Source organism: Vanacampus margaritifer, chromosome 20, assembly GCF_051991255.1.
Source record: "Vanacampus margaritifer isolate UIUO_Vmar chromosome 20, RoL_Vmar_1.0, whole genome shotgun sequence".
Taxonomy (NCBI): domain Eukaryota; kingdom Metazoa; phylum Chordata; class Actinopteri; order Syngnathiformes; family Syngnathidae; genus Vanacampus; species Vanacampus margaritifer.
Window position 1 is genome coordinate 9,888,688 of NC_135451.1, and position 23,139 is coordinate 9,911,826.

General features: G+C 38.7%; 1 protein-coding gene across 12 annotated transcripts in view; it reads left to right on the forward strand.

The window, feature by feature from the left end:
• svila (supervillin a) overlaps positions 1–23,139 on the forward strand; it is a 53,109-nt gene that overhangs the window by 1,490 nt on the left and 28,480 nt on the right. For 4 of the 12 annotated variants that reach the window (XM_077554488.1, XM_077554495.1, XM_077554494.1 and 1 more), the window contains exons 1-6: positions 11,996–12,397; positions 17,702–17,765; positions 19,732–19,823; positions 20,203–20,266; positions 20,355–20,497; positions 20,568–21,273. In XM_077554488.1, coding sequence (XP_077410614.1) covers positions 12,031–12,397; positions 17,702–17,765; positions 19,732–19,823; positions 20,203–20,266; positions 20,355–20,497; positions 20,568–21,273 — 1,436 coding nt within the window. In that variant the 5' untranslated portion in view covers positions 11,996–12,030. Of the gene's footprint in view, positions 1–11,994; positions 12,398–17,701; positions 17,766–19,731; positions 19,824–20,202; positions 20,267–20,354; positions 20,498–20,567; positions 21,274–23,139 lie in introns of those variants that run through there. The other 8 variants (XM_077554491.1, XM_077554490.1, XM_077554489.1 and 5 more) reach the window with 5 other exon arrangements.

Consider the following 23,139-nt stretch of genomic DNA (forward strand, 5'->3'; position numbering starts at 1 on the left):
GCCGTGAATTCAATTCTCAAAGCTTTCCATGGTGTCAAAATATCATTTTATGAACAGGTTCCCCGTGTAAAATTGTAACTGAAGATCTGCATCAATTGCTTTGCTGTATGTGTTATATTAATAATACAAAGGCCGCTCGGCCGATTAACTATCTCGGGTTACTATCGCAAGCTGTCATGACGACAAAGCTGCATAAACAACGTTTGGTTCAACGCGAAGCTTGACAACTCTCACTTTGTTGACATAAAATGCTGCTTGTTTTCACATTCTGCATCCCGTTGCAAGTTCCTCCATTGAGACACTGTGTATACATGATATACTGTAGCCTGTATTGAGGCAAGATAAGAGCTCTGTAGTTGCTTGTCAATTTTAATTGTACAGTTAAGACACGCACACATCCACCTATTGTGCAGCTCCATTTTCCCCCTTCTTCCTTCCTGTTTAACAGGTAGTGTAATAATTTACCAAAATAAGTAGACTCCATAGCAGGTATGGAATCTGTGTTGTTAGCTCAGCACTTAGTTGGACTTATCTATATTTTGATATTTTTGTCAAATAAGTGTGTTTCAAATTGACATGCTTTCGTCAATTTATCCTAGTGTTGCGTTTCAAAATGGCACATCCCTCAAGTCATAATATTCATGTGGAAATGGCTTAAGTGTGTCCCCCGCTGATTGAGTTTTTTTCCCCCTTTTAGTTAAGAGAGAGAAACTGCCAGAATGCTTTTGTTACATAAGTCTGCAGCGTGTTGCGTCATTGTTTTGGGGGCCCAATCCATAAAACCGAAGCTTTGGATTCATGTGTGCCCCTCGAAGGAGGTGGGAGGCAGACTATTAGAAGCAGATGCTCTTCTTTTGGAAGACCGCGATAGTGAGGAGGCCACACCTGTAATTTACATGGACAATAGAGGTTGTTTTTTGTTGTTGTTGTTTATGTGGGATGTGGTTTTAGTCCATTAGCGTTTGTTGACTAACCAACACATCATGTTAAAAGTATTGTTTGGGAGGTCTGGATTGCCATGACTTTGAAGTAAAAACATGTAAACCGCAATGATTTATAGGTCTATAATCCTTAACAACCGCACCTCTTTTGTTCTCACTATTTTTTTCCCCCACACACAATTCTGTGTTGTTTTTCAGATGTTCACTGTTTGTCTTTGGTCAGATTTTAGAGCAGCTAGCTTATTTTTGGATGACTATCATGTTGCAGAACACAGTTTTCTGAAAACAAATTTCTTCGACTTTTTGCGAGACTTTAAGGATACCTCACGAGCTCAGTTCAGGGAGCATTAAAGGGGAAGTCAACCTTAAACATGTCTTGACAATAATGTGTTATATGTGACCTCACTAGTCTAAAAATGGCATTCTGATTAATATTACATTTGTGGAATATGAGTTTTTATCCATCTCAATGGGCGGCCATTTTGCCACTTAGGTGACGCCACTGTTGCTCGGGGCTCAGGCAACGACCAATCACAGCTCACCTGTTTTCTGAAGTTGCGCTGCGATTGGTTGTTACCTGAGCAACATTGATGTCATCTTCAGTCGACAGCAAGTGGCAAAATGGCCGCCCGATGAGATGAGATTTTGCTGTTTAACTCGTATTCCACTAACGCAATATTAACTAGAATACATATTTAGGCTAGTGGGCCTACATAAAACATAGCATTGTCAAGAATTTTTTGAGGGGGTTGACTTCCCCTTTAAAATGATTACCTCTTTTATGTTATTTTGGGTGGGGGGCTTTTATTGCAGGTTCAAAATTCCAACAAATCAAAGTCTGACCAGCACCTCAGGATGGATTGTGTTCAACATTTAAGGATGTAAATGTTTAAAGGGATACTGGTCTCATTGAACCATTTTCAGCAGTAAGAAGAGAATATTTTGTCTACAATTGTGTAATATTTGTTTTTGAAGGTATTCATTGTTCATAAAAAAAAAACCTAATATTTTTTTTTTTTTTATGAACAATGAATACCTTCAAAAACAAATGTTGCCACTTGCTGTCGACTGAAGATGACATCACCATCACTAAGGAATCAGGTGATGACTAGAGATGGGCCGATATGCTTTTTCCAGGGCTGATGCCGATACAGATTATTAGTAGTCAAGGACGCAGATAACCGATATTTGGAGCCAATATTCCTTTTCACTAAAAGGGAAAATATTGGCATCAAAATGTGAAAAAATACAAACTCCAGCTCTTACATTTTTTGAATTTTTAAGCATATGTTTATTGAACAACTTTTAGGGTTCGTAAAATATTGGAGTTACATATTTTTTATTTTTTTTTTAAATCTTAGTCAATAGACAACTTTGTTTTAAAAATGTAACTAAAAGTTCAGGGCTCTCCAGGGAGGGGGGCAGTAGCACGTCTTCAAAAGTAAAGTATAATGCTCTCTATTGTTTTCTACAGTAAATAAAGTTTTCCCAAATTTCTCTCTGAAGTATTAAAATATACTTCTCTTAGATTTAATTGCAAAACAAAAACAGAATGTGCAATGAGTGCCCAGGGCCAGCAGCATCTCTGAAAATTTTAATAATTAGTTCCCTGAAGTTAACACTTTTCAAATGGATCTATTATCAGCCGTAAATGCGGAATATCGGCGCAGCCAATAATCGCTTTTATTATCTTCTTACTTTTGAAAAGGGCTCAATGAGTCAATTAAGAATACAGAGAAAAAAATGTCTACCGTGTGGTCATGATATAAGGCTGGCATTGGCCACACGGTTTCAACACCAACTAATGCACGTCACAGCTGCAATGCAGCAGTGTTTTCTATTAACAGTTCAGATATTTGATAGCTCATAACAGCATATTATACACACAATCCAATAATAGCTTTTTAGGTTTATCTCGGCGGGCAACATTTGTAGGAATTAAATGAGGAGAGTTGTTGAGGTCATGGCCTAAATCTGACTTGACACGCATTTAAAACAGTATGAAGTAAGAAACACGGCTACACAAACTTTGCCTTAAATGGACTGGTAAAAAAAAAAATCTGTGAATCAGCAACAGACTGTAGACCTGGTTTAATGTATCACCCTCTGGCTGCAACATCAACACCACTTTAATAATCCAAAGAGATCCAAACAAGACACAATTCCAAAAACCAATATCAGGATATTAATGCATAATTTATTCACTGTCAGAGAGATATTTTTTATTTTATTGTTGTTAGTGTGTATGCTGTGCAATAGTTGTCATAAAGCTGCCGGGGTTATTATACTTGTAAATTTATCGGTGGAGTCACTTGCCAGATTACTACATCTCTATAATTGTTGGTTTTGGTCTCCTAGAGCAACTGGATCCAGCTGTCTAAAAGTTTGCTTCTTCCACTTCTCATTTGCCAGTTTCTTGCTGTGAGGCGGGCAGAGGTCAGTACACCCCCCCCCCCCCCTTATGAAGAGCTGACATTCTTGTCTGCATAGATACCTACAAGCTCACGCTGATCACATGATCGCCGAGCACAAGGTCTTCTCGCAGTCCTGTTTGGTCTTATGGACAAACTTTTCGTAGTTGCCCCGTGTTGTTGTCTTGATGTTGGAAATATGAGACCTAAACAGCCGCCGCGGTGACACAATAGGCAACGTTGCCAAGCACAAGCACCCATGCGTACGTGCGGTTGAATTGAGTCAGCGAGTGGTCGAGAGCGGCAATTCTGTTCATTTTTGCAGGCCTGTGATTGGGAAAGTTTTGTCAACATCATCTGTCAGTGAAGGTTTTTTAAAAAAAAAAAAACGTCCCGAGTTTGTTGTTGTGTAAACACACCCTGACTAACCACTTGGCTGTGTGAGCGTTCCTTAACTTCCTTAGCTTTTCCACTTTCACTTTGTGGCCATTAAATAAAAATAAAAAAATGTTTTCCTCTTTTGCGCTCAGTCAAGTTTGCAAAAGAGTAGAAAATGTCGTGTTTTGCAAGAGAAACAAGCTTTGATGAAAAACACCGGCGCATCTGGTTGGTCACGATGCATTACGGGGAGTGAACAGATTTTTTGAATTAGCTTTGTTGTGCTAATTGAGACAGAGCAGTAAAGAAGAGGTGGAATTTGAACTTTTTTGGGGGCAGCATATGCACTACGCATGCCTGCTGCTTTATTAATTTATTGGAGATGCTGTAAGGATTGTAAGCCCACATTTAACAAGTTGACAATAGTAGAAGAACACATTTGAGCTACGATATCTTTAGTCATATTAATGGTGAAGTTGCTTGTTTATTCCTTCTTTTTTTATTTGATGATAAAGTGGAATGGCACATCATATTCTACTGATGGATGGTTTCTGGGCCAAACATTGTATCCAAACCGCAAATGGGGTTAAAAGCTCAGGCAGGTTTTACTGGATCATAGATTGCTGAGTGAAGGTTTTCCTGCAGGGCAATGAAGTTGGCAAAATTGTTTCAGTGTTTATATACAGTATTTTTGGAAAAACAGAACTCCGCTCCCTTCAGCTATGTTTGATTTGTTTTTGTTTTTTATGTTAGCAATCAACATTCAGCTCTCGTCTTGACCTAAATTGAAATCATATTTGTGTACTGATGAACTCTATTTTGGTAGAACTATTGTGCCTGACTATAAAGTGGCTGAATCCTCCTTTTTCCCCCTAATTTAAAAGCTGATTCAAATTTCAGACAGCTGAGAAGGTTCTTTTCTTCTTAACGCCTCCATGAATAATCATCTGGTGTGATTACATTACAGAACAATGTGTTGTGTAGAGCCGAGAAAGCAAAACAGTGTAGTGGTCATACCTTCTGGAAACACTAGATGGTGCTGGATGTTGCTCCATTTCATGACACCAAGCACAGTATGTAAAGTCATCCATCATATTGTATGCCGTCTATAAATCGTGTTAATGTAGAATCCATTCAATCCACGAGGCATTCATCAATAGAGGTTGTCGTATAGTTGCATACCCTTTAAAGTTTTATTTCAATTTTATGAATGGCACTGACAACAAAAAGAGTCATGAATATAAGATGATATAACCTTTATTTGTCACACAATAAAAATAAAGTAGACATATAATCATCATATGAACCCGAACACAAAAGTTGATTCTGAACCAAACAACCCATTCCATTTTCTCAATTTATAATACGATACTTTTGTCACACTCGTCAAGTGATTGATCTGGCTCGGTGTTGATGAAGTGGGAAAGCACCGTTCTAAATTTGTCACCCCCTCGCACCCCCCCGTTGAGCTCATGACTGCTGTAGATGTGTATCCACGGCACATGGACCCCTAAAGGAGAGTCGTAGAGGGGAAAGTGGGTGGGCGGGGCGGGTATGTTGCCACGGCAGGTCGACCTGTCAGTCCATTTACTACGTCCCAGTAGTCTTGTTCCACAAGTCTCCAGAGCTCTGATCTCCATCTGAACGAAAACAGGATAAACTTCAAACACTGACCCTGAACATTGCCAACTTCACATTTAATGGCTTTCTAAGAAGATCAAGAAGGTATGTGGATTTTGAAGTGTGTCAAATACTATTTTTCAGTCCTGGAGGACAAACTAATCACATCTAACTTGAGGTGTTTGATATGTTCACAGCTTTGAACCCCCCCCAACATAAGTTGTTAGAAACTAAATGTATCTGGGTTGTTCTTTATCAACTTTATATCAATAATTGCTGGCAGAAACATTTAAGTAGATAATTTAAATTTGTTAGAAAAAGCAAAAAAAAAATTGTGATTTATCAAGTTTGATTACGATAAAGTGAAATATTTTCAGGTGTAATTAGTCACATTTTTAATGTGTTTGTGGATACATATGATGAATGTTCCTTTCAGGTCTCAGTTGAAAAGCTGGATCCAAATAAGCAGATTGTGTCACACAGTGGATCTCAAAATGTGACTCAGTCTGTGCTTCAACGAGTAACGGCTGGTCTACAGTTGTTCATTGTGCTGCACCTGCTCTTACCCCGTCAGAACGCAGACAGAAATAGTGCTGGCTAGCACAGCAACACACACACCAAACATTCCCCCAAGTTTTTCCATTCAAATTCAAAATACCCGCATGAGTGTTGAGCAAAGTGCTGAAATCATTCAAATTGTGACGTTTTAAGTTATTGGAACTGTTGAGTAATTACTTAATGCCCATAGCATATTATTTATATATGTATCGCGAATAAACTGGGGCATATGATTTTAATTGTGGTGATCTGGGTGGCTGGTTTATTTTTAAATCCTGCCCCAAATATGCACAAGCCCTGGTTTACTAACTTAGTTTGATGGTCTGATTTTGAGCGTTGGGGGTGGGGTGTTGTCAGCTGGCCTAGAATGGAGGGCAAGACGGTGTGAAGCGTGATGTTGTGATATTCTTCTCTTACTCACCGTCTCTACTTGACTGGCTGTGTCACCATCCCTTTTCTCAGATAGTGATGGCGGTGGTTTGACTGGCTCACCTCTCCCACATTTTTTCTCCTTATGGGGTCAAGAGCATGTGTTGTCTTCATGAGTTATTTTAGGGAAACCTGAGTAATAGTAGAAATTTGAGCTTGACTTCTGATTGTAAAGTTGGTTACTATTTACAGTAAGTAAGACATCCTATAGCTGACTTTTACACTGGGCATTCCCAGCAAAAAGCACAGCTGTGCGATCAACGGTTGTAGTCTGTCACTCTGGACAAGGTATGAAAAATGGACACATGGATTTATCAGAAACAATGACAGAGTTGACAGAAATAAACATGTGATAATTTTTCGTCATTGTAATTGCGTTATTTGAAGATAGCCAAACATATGATTTGCTCTTTTTTTTTTTTAAAAGAAAGAAAAAATGGAGAAATGTATTTATTTATTTTAGATAAAAATATTATTTAAAGAAATCAATAATTTAATAAAAAAATGAATAATTAAATATTTAAAAAAATTCGAAGTCCAGATTTTTAAGCTGCCAGAAAGAGACAAAAGGTAGATGAGAGTTTTTGTTAAAATATCTAAAAATGTCCAAAGAGGAAGACGAAAAGCAGAAAATTACCATAAAATGTCCATAAAATTGCCCAAATGTTAGAAAATTGATAGCAATTTTTTTTTATTTTTAAATTTGACAAAGGTAGAAAAGTCTAAAAATGTATGAAAAATAGCGCAAACATGAGGGAGGGCGTCTTGGCTCTTGGCTATGGTGGTCATCTCCCAAACCATAGGTTGTGTGTTCGATCCCATGCCATTGTGACCATGTCGAAGTATCCTTGAAGAAGATACTGAACCCCCAATTGCTGCAAATGTAAAGCGCTGTTTTGCGGCTCCAGACAGATTTTTGGTTATTTATTTGGCCTAAAATGGCTCTTTTGACTTGTAAAGGTTGGGCTTGGGCTAGATCAACCTACTGTATTGGTTTCACACAACAATTACACAAACGTTTCCAACTTGTTTCCACCTATTCAATTTTGGTGACGATCTGATTTAAGTTTCAGAGTCAGTAATCTTTATTTATCCCCATGGGGCAACTGGATAAAAAACAAAAAAGTGTGGACAAATGTAGGAATTGAATCAATATGGCATTAAGGCTATTTGGTAGCAATGTTCTTTTTTTTGGAAAAACAATGCATTTAAAGATTGAGGCTGTTTTTTTTTTTGTTGCTAATCCAAATGACTATTTGTGAAAATATCTTTCAACAAAAGTGACTTATCAAGAGCAACCGGGCCCTCTTCTTTGTCTTAGCTGCTTGCAAAGCAGTTTATGTTTGGTGTCACATTTGAAGTCTTGTCAGAAGGCCTAATCTAGGTAGCCTCACGTGGTGGTCTTAAGTGCATAATTACCTTGCTGCAACGTCTTTTCATTTATTTAAATCCAACCAGCCCTCGAATTAGTGGTGATTTATGATGAGCCACTAATAGTCCTTTGAGGCTTTGAGGGAGCTGTTTGTCCCTGTCATTGACCTCAGATTTGAGCTCTGTTAGAGGCTTCTTCAGCTGCAGGTAAGGCCTTGTACATTATGCATCCAATCACTTTTGTGCATGGCGCTTGCACTTCCTTGGAAAGTATTCAATAGCCTTTGCCAGAAAATCTCTGGGCATGTGACGGTTGCTTTTATTAGCAGTTTCAGAGGTTCCACTCATTGCAGTCACATTTCACTGTTCTGATGGCTGTTGTCCTTTGTCGGTTCACTTCACACGAAGAAATGTTTAAAGAGAGTGCGAGTTCTTGTCCTCCAGGTTAGCGGTTCCAAATGGGAAGCTGTCCATGACACTTAAGCGATGGAAACAAATCCCCGGCAAATGCAATCAACCGCATATTCTGCATTTGGAGCAGCGAAGACCAGATGTGGACTAAGTGTCAAAATGAAGCGCACGCTGTGCATGTTTATTATTTTTGTTTATATGCTTAGCCCTTCAATGAGATTCCATCGCTAGACTTCTAAAGCACTTGACTTGGAGTCGACGCGATCCAAACTTGAGAATGCTTATCTGCTTTATTTTAGGAAAGTCATGCTGAGGTGTGTGCACTGCCGTGTGTTAATAGACTGTAAAACTGCCACAGAAGGTCAGCATTGTCCTTGTGTGTCTATTTGTGGTGTGAATGGAAAATTTCGGGCTTGAGGTGGTTTGTGATAGGGAGCTTGATTATGAGGGTTGAAGTTTGAGGTCTATCGTATTTGGTATGGAAGAAGTGTTGGGGTGCGAAGAGCGGTACACATTGTGGTACACAAACTTTATGAATAAATTTAAAATTTTCCATGTATTGTGCTGACCATGCATTCCAAAGGATGTACTCATCTGGATTGAGGGTCTGTTGTGGAAAATATGTAAATTTTCCTGTGGGATTAAGAAAGGCACGAAGGAAAGGTCTAGGAGACCATCCCGGTTGTTACTTCTTCCTTCCTGTGCACTCCCCAATATGAGTTTTTGGATCAGGAAGGTGATGCAGCCATTAAATGTGACTACTAGCAGACCTGCCGGGATGCCATTGAGCACCAGAGGTTGTATTAAGGGCAAAAATAATTGTCTGGAAGTGTTTATCTAATACTGACTGACTGCACATGTGAGCTTGTCCAGGCTGAAATCATCCTGTTTAGTTGACTGAACATCTGGGGAGGTGATTAGCGGGAGAAGAACAACTCTGTTATGCTTGTCTGGCTCTCAGCACTGTTTAAGTTCACAATTGTGATTAGCTGATACGGTTTGATATGGTAGGCCAACTTTGTTGATATGAATAATGAATCAAGGTCTCTTGTGGTAATGTATAAAACAAAACCCAAAAACTTTATTTTGTCAGTTCAGTTGTTAAAGCATCACTAAGAAACTTTCATTTTACATTGATTATGGTGACACCATATGGACAAAAGCAGTAATGTTATATATGATGAAGACCACATTTCCCATGAGGACAAGCGCGTTGCATCGTTTATTTTATTTTTAGCTCACGCCAGCGAGTAAAATCCGGGCCAATTTTGATCCTTGACTGTTCTTTTATATGGGTAGCTTCCCTTTTTCTTTTTTGTCTCTTCAGACAAAACTTTTCGTTGCCTTGTAGCTTCTGCCTGGAAAGCAGTAATCGTGCGTCGACATTCAAATTGACTTCCGTCTTTGTAACGAATGGGGAAAGGGGGAAGTAACGTATTCCATAAAGCAGTCAGCGCGTTTGTAGTTTTTTTGTGTGGCAGTGTTCCTACCATCCTCCTCAAAGTTGCTTAGTGCCAGTAAAAATGATACAGACCCCCTCAGGCCATGGCAAAGGTACAATTCAACTAATTTTAAATCTGTTTCATCAGAAAAGTTGTGAAAATATTTTTATTAAGGTTGCTACTTTAATGAAAATATACATTAGCTATATGAACTTGTATAGTAGAATGTAAGAAAAATCCAGATTGTTTGATTGCCGTGGTTTTTGCAACTCTACTTTATTTGGGGACATTTTCAACCAATTTTAGTCTAAGCCTTTATTGTTTATGAATAATATACAATTGAATGCCACATAGGAATGCCTGAGCATATGCCTCCAATCCTGGTTTTCATTCATCCATTTTAATTTCACATTTACTCAACTTTATAGCAGAGAGAAGGAAGAACAAAGGTCTGGAGCAAGTAATAAATGTATCTCTTGGCATGCAAATGTAACCACAAAATGATCTGAGCATCAGAGGAAATTATTGTGGACAGTCTGCTTTAATCCAAGACCAGTGACCGTTTCATGCTCTCTTAGAACCGGGTTTTCGCTATACTGTAGTTTTTCTCTTAACTGTATCCTGGAATGAATCCACCTCACCACTTTCTTTGTCAGTGACACTTTGCCCTATTCTGCTCTCTTTTATCTGACTTTAATTTTAGGTTAGAAACATTTACGGAAAAACAAAAACAAAAAAAAATTCACTTTTGTGGTTTCTTTCCCCTTTTTTCTTCTCTAAGCTATTTCCCTATATTTTTTGAACTGACCCTACAATTCCCCACCAATGTTTCCGACCTATAGAAGCATTGCATCATTAGTGTAACCTGTAAGGTCTTGCCTATTCCTTGCAGTCGAGCCTCATCGTTGCTAATAACAGGTTAGAAACCATCAGGTGATTTTTTTTTTTTTTTTGCGAGGCTGATCTCATCTTATGACAGACGAGTTAAAGAAACAAACATTACCAACGAGTAAGACAGACATTCAGTACATGCAGACAGGTGTTATGTGGTTCGAGGCGCAGAGGTGATGATAGCATTATAGAGTATTTGCGTTTGGCGCATCAGTCTGTGTAACTGTGTTTACATGCTCGTCGATGATCTCATCTCAACGGACCTAAAGATGTCTTCCCTTGTAGAGTTCTCAACCTTGACTGTTTGCTATTGGCTGTATATTAAATCCTAAAAATATTATTTCAAATTGTCTCCTAAAATTGTTTGCATTTACATGCGCAAGCAGTCCCCGGAGATTAATATATTATCTCAGCAGCAGCCATGAATGACCTGCCACATGTTGACAGGTTTACTGTGTATGCCGGTGATAGATAAGATACACTGCACTATTTTCCCGTCAGCATCAGAATAACCACGTTGGGCTCCATGCCAGGCTCCTTGTGAGGCCTTCTCTATGCGACGATAAGCGCATCATTGACACACTGACGTATATGGGTGTATGTCTGCAAGCGTTCATGTGTTGTTTTTGGCCGTCACAGATGCGACAATCCTAATAGGAAAAGGGTTTATGAAGTGCATCGGGATGTCGAATTGGAATTAGTGGTTAACATGTACTTTGAGGAGGACTTTTTTAAGGGTTTAGAAAGGAGAGCTGTGTGCTTCTTTGTTATTGATGTGGCTTACAAATTGGGACTGACTGGGATAGACTCTTGCTTTCACATGACAATGAACAGAAGAAGTGGCAGGGGAAAAGCGCACGGGCAATATGTAATTGCGCTTGCTGTTGGTTAGCTAGCTAGCTAGCCTGCTGTAACATTACAACAATACCAGCCAACTCATTTCTAAAACTCATTTACTGTGAAAGAGTGTCAAATTTGGTGTAAGAATATGAACTTGCTACGCTGAATCAATGAATGATTTCAAATGGTAGTCCTCTCCGTCTGTTCCAAGTTCCTTAATTTGTTGTCCATGAACCAGAAAGTAAAAAAAAAATTGGATGGTCGCATCATCTTATATCGTCCAAATACAACCTGTAGGATTTGTGTTACTGAGTTACATCTAGGACTCTTCTACATTAGTATTCTTCTTGGGTTGACTTGGGCACATTTTCCTTTTTCCAGCGCGTCTCGTCTTATCTGCTTTCCTGTCTCCGTCCCTTTTTATTTAATTCCTGCTGGACGCGCACTGGAATTTCTCATCAGGCTGAGAGGGTTATTTCTACTCTTTCCTCTCATCCCGCTCACTTTGGTTTACTCCCATCTCTCCCCTTCCCCTCATGTTCAGCACGGGTTTCTTTGGCATCCCGCTGGTGTTTCGGAGCCAAGGATTTGGAAAGCAGTACTCTCCTCGGACACTCCCAACTTTCCTTGCCTCTCGCTCACGCACTCATCTTTTTTTGTTTCGCTGTGTCCGAGAGGCTTACGCAAACCGCTCTGCTGCGATCTGCCTGTCATCGGGCCTTAGTTAATGAGCTTAGCATGTGGAGCACAGCTTGTAGCTTTGCATGTTGTTGTGGTGGTGGGCACCCTGAGTGGGTAGCGAGAAAACTAACCAGGATCCTCCTTTCCCATTCTGCGCTCTCCCCTCCCCGACTTGAATGCTACCTGACTTCATTCTCTTTCTCTCTCTCCCTCATTCGCTCGCTCGCTCTCCCTCACTCTCCCTCACTCTGTCCCAAAGCTTTTGTAAAAATTGCTTTGTCGCAGCAGCACCTCTTGAGCAGCTGCATTGCTTTCCTTTTTTTAAATTCACCCTCTCTAACAACTTTTTTTTTTTTTCTCGTCAAAATGTATCGGAACCCGTGGATTTCCAATTATCTGAGCCATGTCAAGTTTTGCAGTGAAGGTAAGAGGATTGGTTTCTATACAGCTCAGGTCATAGGTTTGGGGTTCAGTTTTGGAGTTGGTGACAGATGACTCGGATTGAGGAGTTTGTGGATAAGATCATCCGAGTTGTCAGGTGATGCACAGCAGACCTGCTTCCTCTCTGCTCAATGTCCTTCTTTCCAGCCAGCTGTCATTGCACTGTAGCTGTAGCCTCCAAGGACAGCCGAGCAGAGATAAAGGACTCTTAACTATGCATGGTCTTTTTGTTCGAGGGAGGCTTGTGCATACACCTGGTCTCAAAAAAAGCTTATATTCTTGTTAGTGATTCTGTTACGGCTTATGTAATGCATCTTCATGACAAATGAAATAAGATAAATTATTATTGGAATTATGTTTGCACAAATTAAGACATAGTGTTCTCATTAACTGCTAATTCTATTTAACCAACAGCCGGATATCCTTCTTTGTCAAATTTAGCAAATGTGTAGATGAAAATGGAATCTCTTTAGTGGCAAATGTGTCACCGGACCTGCCAATGCAGCACTTCAGTCACGTGTTATGGATGCACTAGGGTTCAGCATGATACATTTACTTAGAATCAAGCTGAATCATATATCTGAAAGGTTTTTGGTTTTGCACAATATCACCATATTATGAAGTTTATAATATAAAGTCTGCTTAGTTCACTGCATACTGATAGTCTAGTCCAGTGGTTCTTAACTTTTTTTTTTTTATATATATAGTGGTGTACCCCCCTGTGAAATATTTTTTTCAGCCAAGTACCCCCTAACCAGCGCAAAACATTTCTGATTGAAGAAAAATTATAATAATATATATATATATATATATAATCTATTTGTATTTATGTGGTCTCTTGAACTATTTGGAAATAAAAAAGAATGAATAATTAATTTATTTATAAATAATGATTTGTGCACATACAGATTATTAACAACATAAAGTGCCATCTTTTGGGATCATAGTGTAGCAAAGCTCTGTTCTCAAAGGGAAATAATTAACTGAATTTTAAATAAAGTTTTCAAGTGATAGATGGGTGATTCTAGCTGGCATATGACAAGTTGGGTCAAACCATTCTGGTATAGGGGAAATGCTGGGTTTTTAGGACATTGAAGTTCAATTGCCTATTGAATATGAAATTCATTTTATGAACTTGTGTGTGTGTGTATATGTATATATATATGTATATGTGTATATATATATATATATATATATATATATACACACACACACACACAAGTTCATGAATATGAAATTCATTTTATGAACTTGTGTGTGTGTGTGTATATATATATATATATATATATATATATATATATATATATATATATATATATATATATATATATATATATATATATATATATATATATATATATATATATATATATACATATATATATATAATTTTTTAATATATAATAATAATGCATTTTATTTATAATGTCCTTTACATTGCAAGATGTCAAAGGGCTACAGGTAGAGAAGAAAACGGAATGCTTTTTTTTTTAGTTCTAAAAAAAAAAAAACATATAAGGGGGGGACCATAGGTTCTGCTAAAAACAAATTTCTTAAGAGTTCTTTTCAAACAGTCAATAGATTGTGGTGCCCTCGGGGAGGGTATTCCAGACTTGGGGAAGCAGCACAGAAGGCCCTATCTTACATTATTTACATTATTTAAGTATTTTAAAATCTCATGTACCCCCTGGAGTGCCTTTTACGTACCCCCATTTGAGAACCCCTGGTCTAGTCTATGGCTAGCTGTGTTAGCATTTACAGTATGTCAATAAAAGAACAGGATGTTACACGAAGGGGAAATGCAACTCAAGAACAACTTTTAATACTTAATGTATTTCCAGTATGTGACAGAGTCCAGTACGTGACCTTTCGTTGGTATGTGCAAATGATTTTGCACTGGTGACTGACCCCCGATCCGCGCCTGCTTCTTATTACCACCCGTCTTTGTGATGTTTCACAAGTGAAGACTGAGTGTTGAGACCTGCTTCCCCCAGGTGGGAATAGCTTGCAATCCACAAGAAGCTGCTCACAGTTTGAGGCTTTTATGCCTGATGCAAGGTTGATTGAACATCAATGTTCTTTGCTGCCTGTTTTCTAGTTCGGGACCAATTTTTTTCTTTTTCTTTTCTTTTTTCTTTTTTTTGGGTCACTGTACTTGGTCCTCATTACCTCTACCATAGATGTTATGTTCATCACTTTTTTCTTTTTTTTTATTATCAGTAAGCAGATTTGTGCAAAATATATAATATAATATTTAAAAAAATAAAAATAAATTGGAGTGCTATTCTAATTCTTATTAGCATTGAAAGCCTAATTGGCTTATTGTGTAGCCTTTTGTTAAATCTCACTGTTCGCCTCAGTTTGTGATTCCCCATCTGTTTTGTAACGCTTTGCCTCCTAAGCTGTTCTCAGTAAGGCTTTAGTCACAATTTGAGGTTGCTTCCCCCCCCCCCCCCCAATGAATGGTGAGGGCAGACTGAGTATGTGGGTAATTGCTGGGATGGTAGACGTCTACGTGCACACACACACACAGACAGACAGCGTGATGTAATGCAGTCAGCTAAAGCATGACACATTTTCTTTTGGACGCTGTAATCCCAAGCGTCAAAGTTAATCCTATATCTCACCTTGAACATATGCTCGACCCCTGTTGGCTCTTAGGTTTTGCTACACTTTGTGGTTAGATTGGCACTCAAGATTTGGCAACGGGCACATTCAATGAGACAACTTGGTTTCCTTATAAACAGCTGGTCTTTTAATTGATTATTTGGACTCCAAACAGTTAGATACTCAAAACAGACAGTGACATGACATCATCTTGTCTTATACGGTGTAAACTCAAGGATTCCAGTATAATTCTTTCGAGGCTGTTTCAGGCGTAGTGTTGCGGCGCATTCCAGTCTGTATCAGAGGCTTAGCGACGTCTTTGATCATTATGTAGGTTTTTATGTTTTGTGTCTAGTTTTACCATTGAATTGTTAAGTGGGATCTAATGGCCCACATGTCACCAAACAAGCTCCATTAGGTGTAAAGCTCATACAGCTTAGGTTTCAAGTATTTGTAGACCTGACAAAGGCAGCAAGACGGCTGCCCCGGAGGGAGAAATCCTACAGGATTTTGTATAAGACGTCAACCTGATAGAAATCACATCAGTGTCTGCTTTTTGTTTGATACATTTACTCAAAGGAAAAGTCACCTCAGTACACTTCAGCCATCATTAGATTTATTTTATAAATGTGGGTGGTTACATGTTCCGTCAATGTAAACAAAGCCATATCAGATATGTCACACTTGAAGTGTCGATTTAATTACAGTCCAAAATATGTTGGATATCCAGTGTAGGTGCTGCCAAAAATCTTTTCCTAATGTGTCCTACTACTGCCAGTTGTTGAATGAAAATAACATTCTTGCCTTCTTTCATTGTGAACCACATCATGTTAAAAGCCAGAAAATAAACACTTTAATGACTTTACTTTTGAGCAAAGTATCATTAATGACAGATTTATAGTCATGTTTTGGAGAGACATTCATTCATCAATATCTGATGCAACACTGTTTTGAGTTTCTTGTTTGAGTGAGTTTTCATAGGTACAAGTATTTTGAATCAAACATTAGATTGCTCAACTGAAAACACAGCTATCTTGGCTCTTACAGGTCCCGCGTGGACCATATTCCAACCAGCTGAAAACAATAGCTGACCCTCCCCAAACACAACCAGGCACACTGCCCTCTGTGAATAAGCTTGCGTTCTTCCCAAATGTTTGGGTCAAAAATGGACCGATCCTCTACATGGGTCAATTTTACCCAACTTTCTGAGTTGTTTCATACAAAATGATTTCCGAGTTGTTTTATACAAAATTGCCCAAGTAAAGGATCTGACCAATATTTGAGTTGTTTTACACAAAAAAAAAACATTTCCTGACTCAAAGTTGGGTCAAATTGACCCATGTAGAGGATCAGTCCATTTTTTTAGTATAGTTGGGTTATTTTTGACCCAACTTTCTGGGTTGTTTTATACAAAATGACCCAAGTAAAGGATCTGACCAATATTTGAGTTGTTTTACACAAAAAAAAAAACATTTCCTGACTCAAAGTTGGGTCAAATTGACCCATGTAGAGGATCAGTCCATTTTTTAGTATAGTTGGGTTATTTTTGACCCAACTTTCTGGGTTGTTTTATACAAAATGACCCAAGTAAAGGATCTGACCAATATTTGAGTTGTTTTACACTAAAAAAGAACAATTTCTTGACTCAAAGTTGGGTCAGATTGACCCATGTTAGAGGATCAGTCAATTCTTGACCCATATTTGGGTTATTTTTGACCCAACTTTCTGTGTTGACCTGATTTTTTTTTTTGACCCAAGTAAAGGATCTGACCAATATTTATGAGTTGTTTTACACTACAAAACAGACCCATTTCTTGACTCAAAGTTAGGTCGAATTGACCCATAAAGTGGACCGGTCCATTTTTTTTTTTTTATCCATAATTGGGTTACTTTTGACCCAACTGTTTTTAGAGTGTGGGACTGATTTTAAGCATCAACCTTAACATACATAATGGGACCAACTGATAAGAGATTGGTGTGATGGCGGGGTGGGTGTTAGGGGTGAGCAGTCTTCAAGGGAAAGGTTTTGGGTGGAGCAGAGTGAAGCCAGGGTATGACTCAGCCCTCAAGTGAACTCTGAGGGGATGGAGTAAGGCCACATGTTTCTCATGAAGTTGCCTGGATCAAGCAACTCTCAGTTCCTAGGATTCCAACAAAATAAGGGTAAACTTTGTCTTGATTTTAGTATTATTATTTTTTTGTGCTCTGTTTGTCCAGTGGAGTTTTATTACACGGTGTCGAAACAGCGTGTGTGAGGTTGGTCATTTCTCCTTGGGCTGTCTTCCATTTTTCATGCTGTTTGTACCGCCCACTCGCCCAGAAACATTGATGTGCTTGACTCTCTCTGGCATTGTCCCAGCCTGTACTGCACAGCAACCTTGACGTGCCTGTGACACACCAGCTGTTACTAAAAAGACAGGAGCCATGACATCATACACACACACACACACATACTTAAGATATAGAAGCAAGCAGTGATGTAATTCAGTAATGGCTTCTGTATCTCTGGGTACTGGAAATGTTGGCTTGTTTTCCATATAATGCATTTTGTCTCTGGAAGTCCACTCATGTGTGGTCCTTTAAAGAGCCAGCACATACTCAAGCTAGTTGTTTCATAATAAGTCGCACGATGGTACAAAGAGGTCAATGATTGTGAAGTATGTCTCTCCTCTGTCCTCAGGACTCACAAGTGACAGCCCTGCTACACTTGGAAATCCCAAATTGCTTCAGAGGAGAGCTCTAAGGTAAGATAAGAACTTAAGATTTTGGGCCTTTTTTTTTTTTACTTCCGGCACAAACTAAACCAAACATCTACGCATAGACAGTAGCTGTATGACATGGATGTTGATTCTGTCAGTACGCCAGTTATGTTAAATGGATAGAAAGTCGCTTCTGTGATCCTGCTTGATGTCAGATTTGCTTGGTTTTCAAAACGACTTGCTCCATTAAGAAAAAAAAAGAAGCATGGCCATGATGAGGATTATAATGAAAATCTTCTCAAGATCATTTGGACCTGGATAAAAGTGATACTAACATATTTAGCACATTTTTGGGGAGTTCTGAAAAGCAAAAGACAGCAGCAGGTAAACCACAAATAGACCCAGTGTAAATGTCCAGTTAAGTCAGGGGGTCAGCAACCTTTACTGTGGAGAGAGACATTTTGGGTCAAATAAATAATTTAGAAAATCTGTCTGTAGTCACAAAACATTTGAATATTGTAATGAAGAAAACAGTGTGTTAGTGTTAGTCTAACGTAACTTGGGGCCAAAGAGTTAATTAGAGATGCACCATAACAGAAAAATAGCATTCAATATTCAATGCAAGGAGATTCATTTTCTTCTACCTTTCATCTTCCTTTTTTTCTTTTCTTATTTTGCCAGACTTAGTTTTTCATACATTTTCAGACTTTGCTGCCTTTCTGTCAAACTTCTGACATTTTGGGGCAATTTTATGGACATATGGTAATTTTCTGTCTCCTTTTTTGGGGACTTTTTTATGGCTTATTTGCTATAATTTTTCTGACATTTTTGGTGACGTTTTTTTGTGTGTGTGGTCATTTTTTGATATTTTTGGGGATTTCTTCTTTTGTTTCTGGATATTTTATAGTTATTTTTTTTTCATTTGTTTTTGGACTTTTTATGGTTACTTTTTGAACATTTTATTTTCTGCCTTTTTTTATTCAAATCTGTAATTTGCAATTTTATGGTGGTTTTCTTTTCTTCTTCTTTTTTATGCATTTTATGGTCACTTTTTTAGAAAATTTTAGGTAATTTTTAAGACTTTCCTCTACCTTTTTGTCTCTTTTTCTGACAACTTTAAAATTTGGACTGTGGCGTTTTAAAATTGTATTCATTTTTTAATCTGAATCATCAAATTATTGAAATATTTTATCTAAAAAATAAATGTTTTTTTTTTTTTTTAATTTTTAAAAATTTTTTTTAAGAGATCTACTGGGCCACAGGGAGAGGGACTAAAGAACCACATGTAGCCCCAGAGCTGCAGGTTGCAGACCTATGAGTTACATGAATGTAGCAGCTGTAGCTTGCTAGAGTAGTACAGTCCTACTGGACTAGAGCATTAGCAGCACTGCTCAGCATGCTGGCAAGCTGTCAAATACTCCACCTAGCCTACACATAGCCTTCATACTGTTAGGTTATCTCTGCAGCTAACACAAATGTGGGAAAGAAGCCTTCACTTGACAAAATTGTGAATCTAGCGGTCAAAGGAGTTGTCGTTTTTATGTATGAGGTAACAACTCTGTGGTTTCTGAAAGGGACAAAAACTCACACACAGTTCTGTTTTTTTTTTATTCTTCACATCTGGATCACATCTTTTGCGGTTTTAAATCAAATCCCAAATAACTGAAGAGCGATTTATTATGTATCTGTTTAAGATTGAAGGGTTTAGAACCATATCATAATTCAAAATCCTTGCTGAAAGGACCCGGTCCAAAACAAAATGTCTTGATAATTTAATAAAAATGAACAAAGTCATCATTCGAAATTATGCTGCCTCAAGCAGTTTTATATGAATTGTTGATCAAACCAAGGTTAAAGGGATACTTGACTCATTGAGCTAAAATGGCTCAATGAGTCAAGTATCCCTTTAATTTAGCACTCCATTTGCAGCTACAGTATTTGCATAAAGTTTTTTTTTCAACATTATTCCTGTTTCTATAGACAATAATACTACTTTTTCTTTAACCCTCAGCTTCCAAAAAGAATTCTCTTTCGACGAAAAAGGCGACCCAATTAAAGTCACCAAAGATATAGATGTTAGTCTCTCTGCTAATCTCAGCAAAGGTATGTAATTGTGTTTATGCTGAAATGATTGTCAACACTCACATGTTTTTCGGTCATATTATAAGAGCAAAAACAATTATTTTATAGTAACTGAACCCTAATATTATATTTGAATCGAAATACAAATCCATTGTGACCTGGTCATGTGCTGGTCTATGAATATCCTGTAATGGTGTAATCAGATGCGGGTGTACTGGTAACCCTTAAGTGTTTACAATCTGGCCCTGTAATCAAGAGTTCACTTTTCATTGACAACTCGATTTACATTAAATTTTACGAAGCGACACAAACGATCTTTTGTGTGATATATTAACTTGAAGATTGAGATTAGCTGACTGCATTGCTGCGTCCCCCCCCCACCCCCCAATTTCTTTTTAAGTCTCTGAGTTGAGGAAACGATTTGAAGGCATTACCACGAGCACGAGTGACTGGGAAATGAACAGGTGAGATATAGACCTGATTGTGCTAGCTATTGAATCTGATGATGATGATGATGATGATGATGAACACCCCTCCTGTCCATGTGCTTAGAAAGGAACGTATCGCTCGGCGATTGGAAGGCATCGAGGGCGAGGTGCATCCATCTCTCCTGCCCAACTTGGTGGCCAACCGACTTCTGGAAGAAGATACACCACGATACACAAGAGGTTCTGACCCTTGCGAGCCATGTGGTGGTAAGATTCTTCAATGACACAGAACTTAGTTGTTGGCAAACAGAAAAAACCTCACTTGTGTCTGTTGTAGTTACAGTGCAAAGGTATGGAATGGAAGGGTTCGAAAATCCAGATATGCAACCGATGGTTCCTGAGCGACGGTCCAGAAAGGATCCCAAATCCTCCAATCACACTGATCACGTCTATAGTTCATCATCATCCACCAGAGGTGCTCCCGAGCTAGAGTCCAAAGCTGAGCGAATTGCCCGCTACAAGGCGGAGCGGCGTCGGCAGCTAGCTGAGCGCTATGGCATCTCTTTGGACCAGGAGCCAGACATGGACCATCCATCCCGGTACACTCGTACTCCGAAAGAGTCCGAGGGTTCCGAGAGGCGTAACAAAGGGGAGTTTGTCCCGGATGAAGAGGGCGACGTCACTATGAATTCCTACGGTTCCGCCAGTAGCCCGAGGAGAGGGCAAAGTGCGCCCCAACACGCCCATTCCGAGACCGGCTTTGAAACGAGTCGAAGCAGAGTCGACTCGTTCTCAGAGAGGGAGCGACTCATGAACCTGGAGAATCAACGCAGAGCAGCTGCTGCCGAGCCGTCCACTTACATGGATGTTACATCATTGTCATCTAGTGCCAGGGTGCCCGCTAAGGACTACGTAGCCGCAGGCGTGCCGCCAAGCTCACCCAAGATGAGCAGGCGGCCTTCTCTCCCGTCACCTAAACACGGGGCGTCACCTGGCGACCTCTTTATTGAGCAGCAGGCTCATAATATACTCAACCGACATGGGTGAGTACGCGTTTGGTCTTTCTTTTCCCTTCTCAGCCTATTTTGTCTAGAATTTTTTTATTTTTTGGGGGGGGCTTTTTTCGATTTGCAGGTTGTCCATGGATTCTTAGTATTGAATTAAAGTTCAAATTATTGTTTTATTTTTATTGCAAACTTAAAGTGATCTATTTTTGGCACATTCCCATGATATCAATCACGATTAATTTGGTAATAATTGAAATCACGATTAGGGTAATCATTTGTTTTTGATTTTTTGGTACATGTAAAAAATATTAAGACAAAGTTCCTTTTGTACTTACTTTGGAAGATGTATTAAAGTAGTCATTTTAAAATAAAAAGGTGCAAATGTATACATTTAAACAACTCAAAATTTGTATTAATAATCCTTTTTTTTAAACGATTATGCAGATTATGTATTTGTGGAGTTTAATAATTGAAATTGTAATTGCATTTCAATGAATTGCACAGCCCTATTTGCTACTGAGCCCTCTTCTAGTTGACACCATGACAAAATATGAAAATATGACATATTGAGAAACTGACCACGCTGTTGTAATAGCGATATTGGCTTTGTAGTGGAGTTACGCCACTTTGGGTTTTTAAAAAATTTATTTATTAAATCTTTTGACAAATGTAGTGCTTTTATCTTTTGTACGGGAATATCTATCTGGGTCAAGTTCTTGCATGGGGTGTGCCCTTTTGCACCAGAGGTGGCAAATCCAGGTCCAGAAAGTAAAAACACTGCCACAGTTTGGCTTTAGCTAGCTAGCAGGTAAACGAGCACCATGGAAGCTTGCTAAGGAGCTAGCTAACTAGCACCTTAGGCTAAAGCCAAACTGTGGCAGGGTTTTTACTTTCTGGACCTGGATTTGGCACCTCTGTTTGTTTGACACTATAATATTAAGTCATCCTAGAAGAATGGAAGTTGCTGCTTGTTCAGAAGAACAACCAAATATTTACTTTCATTATTACTACTTTCGTTTTTTTTATTATTTTCTGTGGGGGGAACAAGTAGGAATCCTATTTGTTGCCAAGGCTCTCACATACAGTATTTCCCTTCAATGGTACAGTACAAGGGCAAAACTGTGCACTGATTGGTTCCTCGAGACTGACGCTGATGGCGACACCCACACCTTAATCAACTGGCCCTCGAGGTACACCAAAGCTGGTTGTCTCCCCCCCAAAATCACCCTCATGCTCCTTTCCCATCAATCCTTAAGAGCTGTGATTCTAAAACTGTCAGTATAGGACCTAGCTCTACTTCTTTGAACAACTCCTTTTTCTTTTCTTTTTTTTTTTTTTTTTGTAAAAAAGTGGATATGTAGTTTAGGATCCCCAGCGGATCAGCTGACACCTAAGAATCTCTGCTTTTGAGCTTTGACAACCAGTTGGCCCCATCGTCATCATCCTCACCGTCCCGAGTTTCAGTCCCCGTTCCTAAGATAATAACTTCATTCTCAACCTCATTCGGGTGTAAACAGTTGAATCCCCCTGACTGAAACACATTGAAGGGGGCTGTACCATATGACATAATAACATACAACCTCTTAACCAACTGTGATATTGCTGAGTCGTTTCAGGGTCAATGCATTGTTGAGTGATGATTTGTGTTGGCAATTAACAGATTCACCTTCACAAGTGAAGCTATGGATTTCTTAAAAAAAAAAAAAAAAAAAAAATCCCACTTTGCATTTTTCATCAAAAACATCTGATGGAAAAAGGAGCAGAGTTGCATCTCTTTTCTAATACTCTGCTAATATTTTACGTTATTGTATGTGTTACTGTTGTGGTTTAGTTATAATCATTTAATTTAGAACTGAAATCTGATGCTTAAATGTTTTCTTAAGGGATGTTCAATACCACTTG